This window comes from Sarcophilus harrisii, chromosome 3 (genome assembly GCF_902635505.1).
Source record: "Sarcophilus harrisii chromosome 3, mSarHar1.11, whole genome shotgun sequence".
Classification (NCBI taxonomy): Eukaryota; Metazoa; Chordata; class Mammalia; order Dasyuromorphia; family Dasyuridae; genus Sarcophilus; species Sarcophilus harrisii.
The window spans coordinates 204,445,124-204,464,344 of NC_045428.1; the positions used below are offsets into that span (position 1 = coordinate 204,445,124).

Here is a 19,221-nt window from a genome sequence, read left to right on the forward strand (position 1 = left end):
CTGAAGACTGTGAAGGTTAAAAATCCCTCTCCTGACAGGAAATTGATTTCTTAGTTGGAGATTAAAAAATGCATCCACTTTTTACTTGATAGTCAATCATAGTTTATGAATCATAACAGAATGACTTAACTAAAACCAAAGTAGGGAATTGATATATGTCATTCATCTTTACCAGAACTTTATTTTTGTCCAGATCTGTGATTTCATCATTCTAGGGACTTCCCAGTAAGGAAACTCCCTTAACCAATACAAATTGCCAACTGTTCTATGACTTTAGTACTTAAAGGGGTTACCGAGAGGTTAATGCCTTGCCCTTGATCGCAATAAGTAACAAAGCAGGACTGGAAACGCCCTTGATCATTTCTTAATCCACCACACCAAATTGCTTCTCTTGTTAGATCCTATAGAAATGAAAAAGGAGGGCTAAAGGCTGTATTTTTTTTTTTAAATTAAGTTTTAGAAAGGACCTTGGTGAATGAGTTCAACATTTGGCTTGCCTTAAGGATACTGAAAAGTCCTATCTACCCACTTACTATGGCTCTTATGATGACTTTCTATCAGAAATTTTGCAGGGATGCTCTTAATAGCATCTTTTCAAAAATGTTCGGAGGAAAGAAATTTCATGTGACTAGAGACCATCTTCTTTAAAGGAAGTTTCTGAGAGAGAAGAAAGTCAGCTCCCGGGGGGCTTTAGTCTGAACTGCAGCCTCCCACATGATCTCTTCTTGCCCAGCCACAGCACATGATCTAATCCCAGAGGCCAGGGATCTGCAGGAGACCTCCCCAGTTCTGGATTAAACAGGCTCTGCTGCAGATCTCTGTTTATAACACAAGCTAGACTTTTCCATGGCATCTCCCAGACTGGAGACCTTCTGTTGCCCAAACCGGGATGCAGCTACACAGCTGGTACTGGCTTTCCAGCCCCAGGTATTTAATGGGGTGTGCCTTGGGAGCGCCTCCTTCAATTTACTGCTTAGCATCTTACAGCTCTTTCCCAAGAAGAGCCAGGGACCCAAGAAGCTCCCCCACACTTCCTCTGCCACCATCCTGCTCTTCATCTCTGCCTGTGATCTCCTGGGCTGCCTAGGTAAAGAGGGGACCTGGGGGGTTCACCATCTGATCCTAAGAATTTGAGGGAATTTACTCTTGGGGGTAATCTCACAGCACAATCTGAAGGATGCTTTTTAGTCAGTCAGGATGAAATGGAGAAATGTAAGAGTTCTTCGCCACCTAACTCTGGGCCAGAAAGAGGAGAGTAATTCTTAATTTTTTTTAAAATTTCTTTGGCCTGGACAATCAATACAGGGATGCAAGATCGCATGGTTTGAATTTATTTTCAAGTTATTGTTCTTATAGAGGAAATGTGATTTATAATATAATTTATAAATGTCTAGCCCTTAATACACCCTTAATGACTGCTTGCTGAATTGAATTGACATAATTGCTGAATTATGAAGCAGGTGTTGCTGATCATGCCTAAAATCGGAGGTTGTAAGCAAATGCTTTCTGTTGAAAGGAGAAGGTATTAGAATGTTTGGTTTGCCTTCTGCTTCATTGAAGAGGCAGTTGCCAACCTCTGAGAAGTTAAGTGGAGCAGTAGCTGTGCCCTATAGTTCTTCCCATTGATTCTGTTATTTTAGGCTTCAGAAATGTCATTTTAAAATTCAAGTGGCTTGATTAGGACAAAAAAAACCCTGAGGTCCAACGAGGAGACAGACTAGTCACACATATTTGGGATGAAATGTTTGATTTTTTTTCAGTTTGATGGACAGAATTCAGTAAACTTGATTTTTTCATTGTGATTTTTCCCTATAACTTTAGAAGAGTCACTTAGTTTCATGTGAGTTTTTATATTCTTAATTCCAAAATCCCCAAAAAAAAAAAATTCTGTTTATGCACCAATGCACCAATGGTAGATCTGCACTTGTCTTGCTCTGTAGTTTAGAACCCTATTTTATCTAGTCGCCCCTTTTCTCACATTCCCTGACATTATGGTATTGCAAGAGGGGTCAGTACCCTCCTTATTCCCTGTTTCCATTTGCATCTTCTTTCCATCACTCAGCAATTTTTCCCTCCTTTGAGTTTCTCTCTCTTAATTTATCATATAATCTAGATCCTAGTGACTTTGTCTACTGGTTTAAATTTATTGTGTTTTTTACTCCAAGTAGTTTAGGAACTCCTGCACCTTATTTTTTCTATTCCAACTCCTGCCCTTTGTATTAGGACATTTTAACAAATAATAAAGACAAATTTAGATTCCTTCTAATACTTTAAAATTCCTAGTCCCTCAGTTTCCTTAATTTCCATGACCATGATCCTCTGTATAATCAAGAATGATTACATTCTTAATCTTACCATTCCTAAAAAGAGATTTGAAAATATGGCATTATATCAAGTTGTACTGGTTTATTATAGGTTCAGCATTTGGTGAAAAGAAACCTTTAAGGTCTTAGGGGTTAAAGGCCTGGGAGAGCACAGACCTTTACCAAGATTTTGGTAAAGCAAAGAACAAGCAGAAGAAGAGGTGGCATAATATAGTGTTATATTCAGAATTCTTGATCATGAAAATGGATCAATTGTGGGAGGTGACAAGGTTAAGGGTCTGAGCATAACATCAGCGTACAAATCAAATCAGTTGCCATTTTCACAGCTACCACAGCATCTCTTACATCTGATCCCTTTCCACTTCTCACAGAGCCATGTGACATATAAAAAATTCACAAGACAGTTTTGGGTTATTAATCATCTTATTAATTATGCTAACAAATAATTAATAAAAGGCAGGTCATTTGGCATTCTCTTATGAGCCAAAAGATCCTGAGTCTCCCCAATAATTTATTATTTAATAATTATTTCTCTCATTTATCATCTTCATTCAGGCTTTTATCACCTCTGGCCTAAAGTACTACAATATCTTCTTAATTTATCTTCCCATCTCTAGGTTCTCTCCAATTAAATTTCCACACAGATCCCAAAGTTGTCTTCTTAAAGCACAGGCTTAGCTGTATCACTCCCTTGCTCATTAAACTCTAGTAACATCCTATTTTACCTTTAGGATCAAATACACACTCCTTTCTATTATTTAAAGTTCTTTATTACCTGGCTCTAACCTACCTTTCTATTTTATTATAAATTACTCTCCTTCATATACGTTATCAATGTATACCTTTGTAGTTCTTCATATAGTCCTTTCCCCTTTTTGGTACGTTTACAGTAGCTATACCCCATAATAGAAATGTATTTCCTTTAACCATTATCTTTAGGAATTCCTGGTTTTCTTAAAAACTCGGTTCAGGCACTACCTCTTACATGAAATAGTTTCTGATCCCCCAGCTGCTGGTGCCTTCCATTCCCATCCTACTGATCCTACTGTGTTTACCATGATCTGATACTGATTTTGTGTACACATACATATATACATGTGCATATATTTGTATATATGTGTATTTAGATACACATACATATCTCCCCAACAGACTGTAAATGCCTTAATTTTTTATCCTGAGTACCTAGCATAGTGCTTGGCACATAGTAGATACATTAAAATGCTGGCTTAAAAATGATTCTTTAATGGAAAGTTGCTTTTGAGGTACTGAGATTTCAAGAGACTTGTCTAATGTCAATTAAACCAGGTAATACCAATGGGAATTGAAATTCCAGCTTCCTGATTCCAAAGGTTACTTTTCATTTACCGTGCCAAATATGATATTCTAATAAAAATATCAAACTTTTGTTATTTTTTGAAATTATTAGATAATAAGAAGAGGGTATCCAAGTATCACCTTTTCAAAAAATAAAAAAAACAATAACTAACTGGTTATTTTGTGACTCATCTTTCATTTATATAACCTATTCAAGTGCTACATAATAATATATTTGTAAATGTCATTGTAGTATCTAAGTAGGACAGTATGCTCAGTTTGTAGAAGTATTCGAGGACAGTAATGAAATCAAAATTTTAGAAAAAATAAAAAAGGAACACTTAAAAAGGCAACATTTTCATTATCATTTTATATAGAAATATAGGTAATGAATTTAGGAGATTATGTTTATGTATGTATGTATGTATATATTTGTCCTTGTTTTCTCTCTGTATATAACTTGAAACAAAGCTACATAAGCATGCAAATTTAATTAGAATTACAGACTGAGAAGGTCAGTTAATTCTTCCCTTTAGGTATCATATTCAGGTCTACAGTATGGTTAGGATTTCCAGATTTCATTGGAAATATCTCAGTGGTGAATGGAACAGATGTGTGGCCTGCTGCTTTCTGTGTAGGAAGTGCGGTAAGTATCATCTTCATATTTCTCTCATTGCTTCCAATTCCCTCTTCCCACCTTTTATTTTATTTTCTAATTGCCTGCCACCACACATCCACTCAAGTGCATAGACTTATGTGCACCCATGTACAATCAAGTTTATACAATATGGAATATGACAGAAAATACAAGATCAGGAGAGGAATATATTCCTGAGATGATATTTTCACTCCAAATGCAATTCATTCATTATCATCAAAATATATCTTGACCTAAGATTTCAGTATGTTAATGGTTCTGTGATCCATGTAGGTATTTCCTCCAGTGTTGTATGTATGTCCAACGAGTTGATGTATGCCCTTTCCCCCCCTAATGTAGGTGTGGATCCAGCTGTTAAATAATATATAACATTCCATGCCTTCATTTCTTTTTAATTTATTTTATTTTTATATTATTATAACTTTATATTTACAAGATATATGCATGGGCAATTTTTTAGCATTGACAATTGCAAAACTTTTTGTTCTGATTTTTCCCCTCCTTCCCCCCATCTCCTCCCCCAGATCATGCCTTCATTTCTTATCTATGTCCTGCCATCAGTTCTTTTATGGGTGGAGAAAGCCAGCACCTGATATACTAGGAACCTTTATCCAGAGTTTTTAAAATTATGACAACTCTTGTGCTAAATAAAACAAAGTGAGCCTCAAAGCTTTTGTGCTGACAATTAATGAATGGTATTCTGAGAAGAGGGAGCATGGTTTAATGGATACCTTGGAGGTAGGAAAATTAAGTGATGTCTCTGAAGGTCGTGGTTGTGTGACCATGAGTAATTTACCTAACCTTCCATGTTCCAGCCAACTGACTAAGACCATAAAAGTTACAAAGGACTTGCTGATATGCATCAGTGAGGGGAACTTCTTTACTGGGAGTTCTTTGAACCAATGACATGTCCAGATACCTCCTTCAAAAGATTAACAGAGAAAGGGAAATTACTTTTCATCCAACAAAAGATTATCTTGCCTTCTCTTTTATTGTCTGCCCCCAAAACTCTTTTCAGCTATAACTGAATGAATATTTTATCTCACATTAGGGAAATATTACTGTAGGTGTTTTTTCAAACAGTTCATTTCCATCATAGTTGAGGTACATTTCTGAAGGATTTCTCCATTGATCAGATGGAAGAAAACAAAGTCCAATTTGCAAACTCCTATGAGATTCTATTCTAATTTAAACTTAACATATTTCACCATGTATTTAATTCACCCTGTGGAAAAGTGTTAAAGGAAACAAAGCTATTTAAGCACATCTCGTTGAGTAGAGGGAACAATGTATCACAAGATGATTAGTCTTCTTTCATTGCAAAAATTACAGCCACATGTCTAACTGAATGCATTCGTGTGTTGAATTAATAACGTCAAAGGAAGTGGACTTCTAATGTTTCATTTCATGGATAGCCTGGAAATCCGGTGAATGTTTTCAGGCGAGTTGATGTATGCCTTTTTTTCCCCTAATGTAGGTGTGGATCCAGCTGTTATATAGTGCCTGTTTCTGGTGGCTGTTTTGCTATGCTGTAGATGCCTATTTGGTGATAAGAAGATCTGCAGGATTAAGGTACTAATAGAGAAAATAAATGACAAACTGAATTTTCTCACAAGAATTGATTTAACTGTTGTTATTGGAGAAACATTTTGAAAAAGATGAACTTATTTTGGGATGTCTTTATTACAAGGAACAGTTACAAATAAGAGGAAAGTGAATTTAGAATTGGGGACTTTCATTCAAATATTGACTCTTTCGTTTATTAGTTGTGTGATCTTGAGGAAGTCACTTAATTTTTATGATCCTCTGTAACTTTGTGTATTAAAAGAGGAAGTTTGATCTTTAAGATCTCTTTCAGCTCTTAATCTTACAACAAGCCTACGAGAATCTGAGACTTCAAATGATTTCTAAGGGTGGTCAATAAATACCTGTTGACTGATCAGCATCAAAAAATAAGCTTAGTTGCATTTTATACACTATAGTCGAGAAGAAGATGAAGACAAAGAAGGTGAAGTTGATGTTAATAGCAACCAGATGAAAGGACCTAATATATATTTGATATATAACATATACCATTAAAACTCTTTAAAATGATAAAATACATATCAAAACAATTACTAACTTCTAAATATTGGAAATGAATGATTAACAACTTAATATTACAAAACCACTGAATTGAAAGAATTGTATCATAGTTAAGTTGGGGAAAAAAAAGATTCTCTTAGTATGTATTGACTTTTCTGAGATGTCTTATTTTCAAATTTTTATTAATAGTTATTTTTTGCTCTTGCTTAATTATATTATCTTTTTGAGATTGTTCATTCTATACTTGTCTCCTTTCTAGAACATGCGGCCTATAACTCAGAGAGGGATACTTTTGAAAATAAAAACAATATTATCTCTCTTTATATTGAATTGGCAGTGGAAAGAACATTAAATTTGGACTATTACTTAATAATTATGTGAACATGAGCAAGTTATTTACTTCTTGAAGGTTCCTCCTCTTAAAAAAAAAAATGGAGGTCATACCCAAAGCAGTGATTTCTCATTGTCTATTGAATAAAGCAGAAACTTCTGAACCTAATATTCCAAACTTTCTACAGGCTGAATCAATATGATACAGTGAGAAAAGCACTAACTCTAGAGTCAAAAGATATGGATTCAAATTTTGATTCACATCATCTGTATGAATTTGGGCAAATTATTTAACTTTTATGGACTTCAGTTTCTTATCTCTAAAATGAGAGTATAGAACTAGATCCAAAATCCTTGTTTGCTCCAGAGTGATGAGACCATTGTCCTCTCTAAGCATCCTTCTCAGCTGCTTCCCTAGACCAATCTTGCTACAGATAAGGACTTTTCACTTGGTTGATTCTTGTCCTTCTTGAAGGACATCACTATGTTGAGTTGAATTACAATATATCTGATTATAGCTGATCAGACCAATAGGAACTCAGAATACTCTGCCACAGGTCAGACACCAATAGTCCATGTGAGCATTTGGGGTAGTTTCTCAAATTTTATTCATTTTGCACTTTCTTTGGGTTAATTCAATTCTGCTTTGCTTATAGAGCACAGCACCTCTCTGATAAGGGCAGTCCTGTGCCAATGTCACCCAGGTCATATAATCGATTCTAAAGTTCTCAAGAGATACCTTGAGAGTGTCCTTGTATCACTTTTTCTAACTAACTTGTGAGCATTTGCCCTTAGTGAGTTCTCCATAAAATTATTTTTTTAAGCAAACATAAATTTGACATTTGAATAATGTGGTCAACTCAACAGAGTTGTGCTCTCTGCATCAGAGTTGGAATGGTTGGCAATATACCAGTCTCACTATACTTCTCACTATAGAATATTGATCATGAGGTTAGACAGTTTTTTGCCTATAGTAACCCATAAATGGGGCAATAAGTGATGAAGTGTATCAAGCACTTGACTGGGAATTGAGAAGATTCATCTTCCTAAATTCAAATCTGTCGGCCATTAACTATCTGTGTGACCCTGGGCAAGTCATTTAACTCCATTTGCCTCAATTTCTAAAATGAGCTAAAGAAGGAAATGGCAAATTGCTCCAATATCTTTGCCAAGAAAATCCTAAATGGAGCCACAAAGAGTCAGATATGACTAAAAAGACTGAAGAAGAACACACGAATACAAAAAGTACCTCAGTATATATGGTTCTTTCTTATGTCCTATAGCAATGGAAGAGTAGCAGAGATGGACCCATCCCAAAGAGTGGGGGGAAAATCAGGAACAGCAAATAGTTTTTCCTGCAAAGGCAATAAACAATTATTCATTTTTACATATATGCCTACTTATATATCTCTGTAACATCTTTATTTAAAATGATTTATATACATATTTAATTCCATTCAAAAAATCACTTATTAAGCTTGAAAACACTATGTTAAGCCAACTAAGAGCAAATATAAAAACTTAACATCCTTTGGCCCAAAAGAGATTAGGCTCTACTGGGTGGATACAATCAATACATATAGAAGTAAATTCAGAATTAAAAAAAAAAATCTTAGGGGCGAGAGAGCATTAACAACAGAGAACAGGAAATACTTAAAGTAGGAGGTGGCACTTAACTGTGTTTTGATGGAAACCAGAGATTCCATGAAGTGGAGCTGAGGGAATATATACCAGATATGAGGGAATCACTTGTGGGAAGGTCTAGAGATAGATATTTCATGTTTGGGGAACAGCTAGCCAGGCAGTTTGACCAAAAGAGACAGTGCTTGAAGGGGGGAGTTAATATACAATAAGATTAAAATGATAGAGGTGAGGCAGATTATGGAGTATCTTTATTTTTTGTAATTAATTAAAGCTTTTTATTTTTCATAACATATGTGGACAATTCTTCAACAACAGCCCTTGCAAAACCTTGTGTTCCAATTCCCCCACTCCCTCCCCTAGATGGCAAGTAGTCCAATATACGTTGAACATGATAGAAATATATGTTAAATGTAATATTTGCATACAAAATTATTCAATTATCATGCTGCAAAGAAAAATCAAATCAAACCAGTAAAGAAAAAAAAGCAAAATAAAATGCAAGCACACAACAACAGAAAGAGTGAAAATGCTATGTTGTGAACCACATTCAGTACCCATAGAACTCTCTCTGAGTATAGATGGCTCTCTTCATCACTGAACAATTGCAACTGGTTTTGAATTATCTCATTGTTGAAGAGAGCCAAGTCCATCAGAAATGATCATGTATAATCTTGTTGTTGTTGTGTACAATGATCTGATTCTGCTCATTTTACTCAGCATCAATTCATGTCTAGGCCTCTCTGAAATCATCCTGCTGGTCAATTCTTACAGAACAATAATATTCCATAACATTCATATACCATAATTTATTCAGCCATTCTCTAGTTGATGGGCATACATTCAGTTTCCAGTTTCTTGCCACTACAAAAAGGGCTGCCACAAACATTTTTGTACATGTGGGTGCCTTTGCCTTATAGAGTAACTTTAATGTCAAGTTGAAGAAAATGATGAACTAGGAGGAGAACAAGAATTTTCTGGAGCAAACTGTATCTTTCACAATCATACAATTAATGTTTGTTAATTTCCAAACAGCAGGTTGCCAACAAATGAAATTCAGTCTTTATCTCAGTGTAAGCAGAGTACCTTGCATGTATTTAAATCAAAAAGAATTGAATAGGTGTGATAGAAATAATTTTGTGATCAAATGAGTATTAGCATCAGTGATGCTTTTAAAATGAAGGTAGTACAATAGGCACAGTCTAGTGCTTTAGGTTCAAAACTGGATTAAAATAAGATACCTCTAGATCATCAATTAACAAAAAGTTTATTTACCTATGGGATAAAGAAGATGCTCAGTAAGAATATGACTTACTACTGGGTGTGTATCCCAAAGAGATCATAAAAGATTATTTAAGATGTTCAAAATGATAGTGTATACATAAGACCTATATCAGATTGCTTTCAGACTTGGGAGAGGAAGGGAGGAAAAGAGGAAAGGAGAAAAAAAATTGGAACTTAAAAATTTTACCCCCAAAAAATGAACGTTGAAGAATGTGGCACTAAACTCAGATCAAGGCCCTACCCTCCTATCCACATAAAAATATGTCTGGTCAGCAGAGTAAATAGTATGATTTGCCCAGTCTGAAGAGCCTTGACTCCCTGGGGGCAGGCAACTTTTATGCTCTTGGGTAATCAAGAATTGTGGCAGTAGTCAAAGTCTTTGTTCCCTAAACTAATTAAGTCTTAAAGACTGTTTTAGTAGATTTTAGGGGGAGGTGGGAAATATCTTGTCTAGTGGCAAAAGATCACTGGTCAATATTTCTCCTACCATAGATACATATCTGCCTGAAATTTTCACTAAAAAGCAAAATGTAGAGAGTAGCATACAAACAAAAGGAGTTTTTCTTACATGGATGAAATTCTTCAAATGTCTCTATTGGCAAGTTATAATTTTGGTGTTACATCCACCAACCTACCTTTTTAATAAAATCTGGGGTCATTCATACCAATAATTCTAGTCATGTACACTAGATTAAAAAAAAAAAAAGAAAAATGCATATTGCCCAGAATATGGTGTGCAACTGGATAAATAATTCATAAAAGTTTTTTAAAATTTTAATAGTATTTTATTTTTCCAAATACATGTAAAGATACACTTTGGAAAACTTTGCATTCCAGTTTTTCTCGTTCCTTCCCAAGACAGTAAGCAACCTGAGAGGTTAAACATGTGCATTTCTAAACATATTTCCATATTCATCATGCTGCACAAGAAAAATCTGATCAAAAGGGGAAAAAAACATGAGAAAGATGGAGAAAAACACCAAGCAAACAACCAACAACAACAAAAAGGTGAAAATAGTATACTTTGATCCATATTCATAGTTCTCTATCTGGATGTGATTGGTGTTTTCCATAATAAATCTATCGGAATTATCTTGCACCACCTCATTGTTGAAAAGAGCCAAGCTCATCACAGTTAATCATCATATGATATTGTTATATGTACAATGTTCTCTTGGTTCTGCTTACTTCACTTCGAATCAGTTTGGTTCATGTCTTTCCAGGATTTTCTGAAATCAATCTTGTCATCGTTTCTTATAGAACAATACTATTCCATTGCATTCATATACCATAACTTATTCAGCCATTCCCGACTGAGGGACATCCACTCAATTTCCAGTTCCTTGTCACTACAATCATAAAGGTTTTAAAAATAGATTTTTACTGATTTTCTTTTGTTTTCACATCATTTATATTTCTCCTAGTATTCTTTCTCTTCCCAGAGAGCCATCTCCTTAGGACAGGGATGGGGAGCCTATTGGCCTATTGGCCACATAAGGCCTGCAGAATTATTTGCTTAATCAACTGCAGGTGATGATGAAAGCTAGGTACCACAACCTCTTGAGCTTTTTAAGTTGATAAATTTTTTTTGGTCTTTGAATGATGTTATAAATATCCAAATGGCCCTTGGCAGAAAAAAAAAAAGTTCTCCATTTCTGTCTTAGGCCAAGGAATTAAAAAAAGGAATAAAAATCATCATGAAAACTGATTAATAGATTAAAAAAAAAATCTGACAACATATGCAATGTTCCATATAAGAATAACTTGGAGGGAAAAGTTATAGGTAGTCTTAAATATCCCTTAATCTCTCTGAGACTTGGTTTTCTCATTTGCAAAATGAGAATTTGGGTTAGATGGCCCCTGAGCATTTTCCCATTCTGTGATTATGGACCTTAGAATAGATAGCATCTTTAAAACTTTATGTTGTTGCAGTTGAGAGAGGGTATAAGCAATATGCAAAAGGTTTTTACATGTAAATTCTAAAAGTTTAAAAATTAAAATTCCAGTTAAGGTGCTTATAATATTGACAGTGTTTCAACTGATCCACATAGATATTTATCAACACATTCTGATAAATAATTATGTTGCTTGTTTCATAATCCATCTATGGACACAGGTTGTAACCTCCTCTAAATGAGTTGTGATAGCCAAAAATTTAGTGTCTAGTGGTAGGCACTTTGCCTATTTGCCAGTAATCTGATGATAAGACCAAGTACTTAGTTTGATCTTTGGATGACTGAAATTCAGTCTGTCATTGAGCTCACATGAAAAGCTTTTAAAATTAAAATTATAATAATGAAATTATCAATTACTACTCCAGAGTGCTGATCTACGTTTAGAAAGATTGCTGTTGGACTAAAGATACAGAACATGCCATTTTCAGACATGGTCAACATGTAGATTTTTTTTTCCTGACACTTCTTATTTATTACAAAAGAGATCTTTTATTTGGGTATAGAAGATTTATTCTGAGGATTTAGTGAGTAATAAAGAAAATTTTAAAAAACACAAAAGGAAGAAAAGAAAAAAAAAGATCATCAATGAAACAAATACACAAAAGAACAGAAGATGGTTCAGTAGAAGATAGAGTTTTGTTGGAAACAGAGAATCATGATATTGATCATCTTTTGTTCTTTGTATATGGAAATGTTCATATTATTAATGTTAATCAAATTTTGTAACAAAAAGAAAATGAGATATTTTATTTAAAGAAGATACCCTATGTCAGAATGATAGTAACCAAAAAGATAAATGTCATTAGACTATCCTATAAAATCAAAATGCTCAGAAATTCCATATGTAGTAGTTATTTTTACACAATCCAATTTTAGCTAAGGATTAAGACCTAAATTTCAACAGCAGAACTGAACCCTTTGGTGAATAAAGAATAAATTCATTTGCTCCATAATTTTGTAATTTGAACGTTCCAGTTTTGTCACACAGCTCTTTAGATCATGCAATCTGTAGATCTCAGCCTCAGTTTTTCTTTTAATTTTCCTTTTTTAGGTCATTTTGAAGTTTTAATTCTACAATTGGAGAAGTCTTTCTAGGGACCACGTGTCCTTTTGTTACTTTTGAAATGTCTTCACTAAAATCTCATTCTGATATTTCCTTGGCAAATATTAAGTTTTAACCAAATTACTATTTACTACTTTCACAGATCTGAGGGCATGGATTAGAACCTTAGAATTGTTTTTTAAATTTGTAGTTCTTTTATTTAAAAATTTTAAAATAATTTAAATGTTTTCCAGTTATATTCATTTTTTTAACTGCTCAATTTTTATTTTGTTTCTCTTCCAAAGAGAATTTGCAAAAGAAATTGTATAACAAAAAAAATAGCTTAAAAATTGGTAAGATGATCATAAGAAAATATCTATCCTTCATGAATTCAAATCATCTGTCCAAGATGAATAACATTGTAAGATATTGTCATTGATATCTGTGATTACCAAGTCAATGCCAATGATATTTGAAAATTAGTATTCATTTTAACAAAATTTTGATTTCCAACTTTTTCTACCTCTTTCTCTCTCCTCTCTTCTCTTCCTAAACAATTTGATATAATTTTATATGTACAATCATATAAAACTTATTTCCAAATTAGTCATTGTTGTGAAAGAAATCAACCAAAAGGAAAAAACATGAAAAAAAAAGTGAAAAAAGTATACTTTAATCTACATTCGGAGTCCATTATTAGTTCTTTATCTAAGTGTGGATAATATTTTCCATCATGAGTCCTTTGTAATTGTCTTAAATCATTAAATTACTGAAAAGTGTTATCATTGACAGTCAATTCTCACACTATGTTCTGTTACTATGTATGATCTTTTTTAGTTCTGTTGATTTTACTTTGCATTAGTTCATACAAGTCTTTCCAGATTTTTTGATGAGCAGATTTCTGCTCATCATTTCTTTCTTTCTTTTTTTCTTTTTTTGCTGAGGCAATTGGGATTAAGTGACTTGCCCAGGGTCTCATAGCTAGGAGGTGTTAAATGTCTGAGGCCAGACTGAGCTCAAGTCCTCCTGACTTCAGGGCTGGTGCTCTAACCACTACACCACCTACCTGTCCCATGCTCATCATTTCTTACTACACAATAAGAGTATTCTGTTACATTCATGTACTATAACTTGTCTAGCCATTCCTCAGTTGATAGATAACCCCCCAATTTCCAATATTTTGCCACCACAAAAAATTATCAATCTTTTATTATTAGTGATTTGAAGCATATTTCATGGATGTTGATAGTTTTTTTCTTTTGAGAACTTCCTGTTGACAGTCACTAACCATTTTTCAACTGATAAATGGCTCTTGTTATATGTTTGCATTTGTTTCCTAAATATGCTCTTCAATGATTTCAGTCATGTCATAGCAGAGACGCTGATGAAACTGAGACAAACAGGATTGAGTGACTTGCCCAGGATCACACAGCTAATAAGTTTCTGAGAGCACATTTGAATTTGTGAAGATGAAACTTCCTGATTCCAAGCCCAGTGGTTTATAACCTCTGTCACCTAGCTGCCCCTAAATTGATTTGCTTCCTAAATATATTGGTTTCTAAATATCAGAGAAATTTACTGCAAAGATTTTTTTCCCTGAATGTCACTGTTTCCTTTCTAATCTTATTGCATTGATTTTGTTTCTGAAAAATCTCTTTACTCTTATGTGTTTAAGAAGTATCTATTTTAACTTCTGTAAATCCATTTTATTTCTTGTTTGGGTCAAGAACTCTTCCCTTTGTTTCTAATTGAGATAGGTGTTTCTTTCCCTGGTTTTCTGATTTGAGCTTTTATGTCTAAATCCTTTGTTCATTTGGAATTTATTGTGGCATATAGTATGAGATGTATTCTAAACCTAATTTCTATCTAATTGCATTTCCGTTCTCCTTGCATTTTTGGTTAATGAGTAACTTGTGACTGTCATTTGGAGTCTTTGGAGTTATTAAAATTATGTTAGTATATTCATTTGCTACTGTTTCTTATGTAATTAATCTATTGAATGATGAGATCATTTTAGTGATTACTGTTTTTCTTATGAGAAAAAAAACTTAAGATCTAGAACTTTAGGCTTTTCCCCTTTCTACTTCTTTCTATTCTTGACCTTGAGAATTTCTGAACTTTTGTTCCTCTAGATGGATTGTATTAATTTTTCCTAATTCTTTGAAATAATTATTTGATAATTTGTTTGGTACTGGATCTATAAAACTATAACAAGGTTCAAATTAATTTGAATCCAAATAATGTGAAATTCATTTTTAGTGTGAATTGCATAATGGCATTTGTTTGAATTTAATAAGACAAAATCAACATTATCAGTTTGCGGTATACTTGCTTAGCAGCATATAGACATGATATATTTCTAAATACCATGTTAGCAACAATGGTATTAGATTTTTTAGAGTCCTTCACTAAATGGACAAAAGCAAGACTATTTCAGATGGAAACACTATCTGCACACCCACAAAAAAGACAAGAAATTGGATGTTCAGTATTAAACAAAAATTTAATGTAAACGAATGACATAGATGTGGTTATAATAACTCTAAAGTAGGATGAGATGTTAGAATAATTGAATCTACAGTAGAGAATATTATAGGAAAAATGTTCTATTGGGTTTTGGTAAATCAAGTTCGCACCTATTCTCATCTTGGTGGGTGATGGGGAGTCAGGAAGAAGGTAACTGCTGGCAAGAGTCTGGGAAGTCTCCTTAAGGAAAGGAGGATAACATTGGCGTTAAGTTTCCTCGTGAACTCCTCATCAACCTGGTCCTCTGGATGGTGGATATAGGAAGGAACAACATGTATTCTTTCCATCCTATAGAAATTTCTAGCTTCTGAACCAGAAGTTCTGACCCTCTGAACCAGAGGTTAAGAACCAAAATGAAAAGACCATCAAAAGCTAATTTAGCTGACTCAGGAGAAACATTTTTTATTTCCTTCTCCACCCTCCAACAAAACCCATCAACTCTGGAGCATAAAGAAGCTGAACTAAAAAATTCACTTATTTTCAGTTTAAAAGAGCATTGAGAGAATGACTTTTCCAGAAAAATATCTTGAAATGATTCCTTGTTGCCTTCTCCTAAATTGACTCCAAAATTGCCAATCATAAGAAAACTTTAATTCTCTTAAGTCTATTTCTGCTATTTATAATAAAGTATCAGAAGCAACCAGAGAGGTCTACAGAAGCTACAGCATAGACTCAGAAGCAGAGTACCACCTGGAAAAAGCTTCCAAGAGAAAATTTGGCAGATTAGTTTGATGGAATTCTATAAAGCTTCAAGAAACAAACATGAATGCTAAAAAGAGATATTTTGAAATAAATGAGGGGGAAGAACTATGACTTGTATCCATGGATTATGAAGATACAAAACATGTTTATGCATTCCATCAGTAAGAGAAGACAAGTTTCAATAATATTAGAATGTTTAATCTCCATTAAGGTGTGGTTTTCCTCCCTTGCTTTTTTCCCCCCCTTTCATTTAAATTCTGTGCTATCCTTTCAATTTGAAAACTTTGATTTTTTCCATTAATACACCCTGTTTATGTTTTAATTGGAGCTCATAAGAATTTTAAAGTGGTGATTAGATGGAGTATTCTCTATAGGGGCCCTTGATGCTCTTCCTTAAGAAATCAAAGCCATTCTGGACCTCTTAAAACTCTAAAACCTGAGGAATAAAGTGGATGATCAAGATTTGACTGACAGTATGGCAATTAACCCACAGAAGTTCTATGTTTTAATATGGGGAAAAGAAACAATAACCTCAAAAAAAAACTCTACTAAGGTGTGAGTATGCTTGAGTCTTCAGCATTCTTATGCACACAGAAATTACATTGGGCTATATGCTCATTTAACTTTGAAAAAGTAGGATGGGAAATGGAATTGTTGGACAGCAAATAACTTAAAACTATTAATAATTTCTTTAAGTAGTAACTAATCAATTAATAACCATTTATTAAATACCCAGTGTGCCTATCACTTTGCTAAAATCCCAAAGATACAAAGATAAGAATGGGATATTGAGTAACAAAAGAGGAGAAAACTAGCTCCTGATTAATTCTAAACATTGAGAAATCTCATTATCACCTGTACAAATACTATGCCCCAAGTGGGTTAATTGCCATACTGTCAGTCAAATCTTGATCATCTCATTATATACTTCAACAACAATACTAGATGATGACCAGTTCTGATGGATCAGGCCATCCTCAGCAACAAGATCAACCAAATCATTTCTAATGGAGCAGTAAATGAACTGAACTAGCTATACCCAGAAAAGAACTCTGAGGGATGACTAAAAACCATTACATTGAATTCCAATCCCTATATTTATGCACACCTGCATTTTTGATTTCCTTCACAAGCTAATTGTACAATAATTCAGAGTCTGATTCTTTTTGTACAGCAAAATAATGTTTTGGTCATGTATACTTACTATGTATCTAAGTTATATTTTAATATATTTAACATCTACTGGTCATCCTGCCATTTAGGGAGGTGGGGGGTAAGAGGTGAAAAATTGGAACAAGAGGTTTGGCAATTGTTAATGCTGTAAAGTTACCCATGTATATATCCTGTAAATAAAAGGCTATTAAATTAAAAAAAAAAAAAAAAAAAAAATCTTGATCATCCACTTTATTCCTCAGGTTTTAGAGTTTTAAGAGGTCCAGAATGGCTTTGATTTCTTAAGGAAGAGCATCAAGGGCCCTATAGAGAATAAACCAGGCTAAATCAGAGAGGTCTTTTAAAAAAATTTGTTTTCTTATATCACTAGTAAGAGGTAATATAGCACAACAGATAGTGTGCTAGACTGGTGATCAGGAATTCAAGTGAACTTAAAACAAATTTATTAAGCATCTACTATTTGCAAGAAACTGTTCTTGGTATTGAGCTGAGCATACAGTGACAAAAAAATAGTCTCTTTCCTCTAGAAATTTACATTCTGGTAAGGATAGGAGAAAGTATAAACCAAGTTTACAACCAAGTACATACAAAGGACATGCAAAGTTATACTAATTAATTTCAAGAGTAATTTCAAAATTCAAAGTAATTTCAAAATAAAATGGGAGGTAGAGTTTGCTTTGAAATAAGGAATTCTACAAAATAGAGATAAGAAGGATTACATTCTAGATATTCAAAGGCAAGGTTAGGAGGAAGCTATAATTTTGAATTTGACAAGAACTAGAAGATTTGCCTGATTAGAAGAATGTGTGAAAAGTAGTAAAATGAAATGAGAATGTCAAAGTGCATAGATTGTGAAAAGCTTTAAATATCAGATTGTGGAGTTTGTGTTTTTGAGTAGGAGGTTGACAGAGTCAGATCTGAACTTTAGTATTATCAATTCTTATGATTCTATGAAACTACACTTGCAATGGGATCTATGAATTCATTTGAGAGACAAGGATTTTGCTAATGGAAACTGTGAGTTTCAGATTGACCTTATCATTCCCTCAAGCTATAGTTCCATACCTCTTTGCCTTCATTTCTCTCACCTTTTTTTGTTTGTTGTGAGGTCTCTGGTAAGGAAGTAATGCTGCTCAGAACATAATATTTTCATCTTTTTTGATGGTGATTGTTGTTTGCTTGCTTGTTTTTTCTTTCTCACTTTTCCCCTTTTGATCTGATTTTTCTTGTGCAGAATGATAAATGTGGAAATATGAAAGAAAAAAGAAAAAAAAAGTGCTTTGCTAATAAAATTAAAAATAGTGACCTCATCTAAAAGAATTCCATACCTATAGCAACCCTGTCATCTTTGTTTTTTTTTTTTTTTTAAGTAACAGAAATTATTACTTCTCTCTTCTATCCTCTACCCCATTGGAAAAGAAAAAAATTCTATGTAATAAACATGTATAACCCATTAATAAATATTTATTAAGCATATATTGGGTAGTAGACATTATGCTAAGTTTAGAGGTTTAAAAAAAAAAAAAAGCAGCAAAAGACAGTCCCTGCCCTCAAAATGCTTATAATTTAATGGAGGGATTGTGTGTGTGTGTGTGTGTGTGTGTGTGTGTGTGTGTGTTGAGGGGTGGGAGGGAAGGATAAGGAGATGAATGAAACAAACTCCTTAATAGGAACTCTGCAGACTTGCTGATGAAGCCCAGAAAAGAATTTTATTCATGATCTTGCAAGAACAGGAATCTAGAAATAGGCACACCCCGAAAGGGTGTCCTATGTTCCCTGTCCTGGAAGGAAAATCCCTTCCCTGATTCCCCATTGACTGGGTATTATGGAGGTTACCATAGAGTACCTAATTCTTCCACATGAGACTCCCTCCCTAATTACATCTCCCATTTGCATACATTTCCCCTTTCCTTCTGCCTTATTTGGTCATATTTCCCAGTAACTGTAGGTATAAGTAAACATATTAGCAAAAAAAAAAAAAAAAAAAAAAAAGTTACGTATTCTTTATCATGTACTTATTTACAGGTGTGTTATAACACAGGTATTTACAGGTGTCTTGTCACGTTGATATCACCACATCTCTACCACAGGCAACATCTCTAATCACATTTTCTAGATGGGACAACTTAACAATCAAATATATGCAAAACAAGTTATAAACAGCTTAAACAGGAGATAATTAAG

General features: G+C 33.8%; 1 protein-coding gene across 1 annotated transcript in view; it reads left to right on the forward strand.

Annotated features, from left to right (window-relative positions):
• Positions 1 to 331: 331 nt before the first annotated feature.
• The window catches only part of GPR143 (G protein-coupled receptor 143), a 54,545-nt gene continuing 35,655 nt past the window's right edge, over positions 332 to 19,221 (forward strand). The window contains exons 1-3 of the mRNA XM_012546101.2: positions 332 to 1,087; positions 4,178 to 4,287; positions 5,777 to 5,871. Coding sequence (XP_012401555.2) covers positions 847 to 1,087; positions 4,178 to 4,287; positions 5,777 to 5,871 — 446 coding nt within the window. The 5' untranslated portion in view covers positions 332 to 846. The remainder of the gene's footprint in view (positions 1,088 to 4,177; positions 4,288 to 5,776; positions 5,872 to 19,221) is intronic.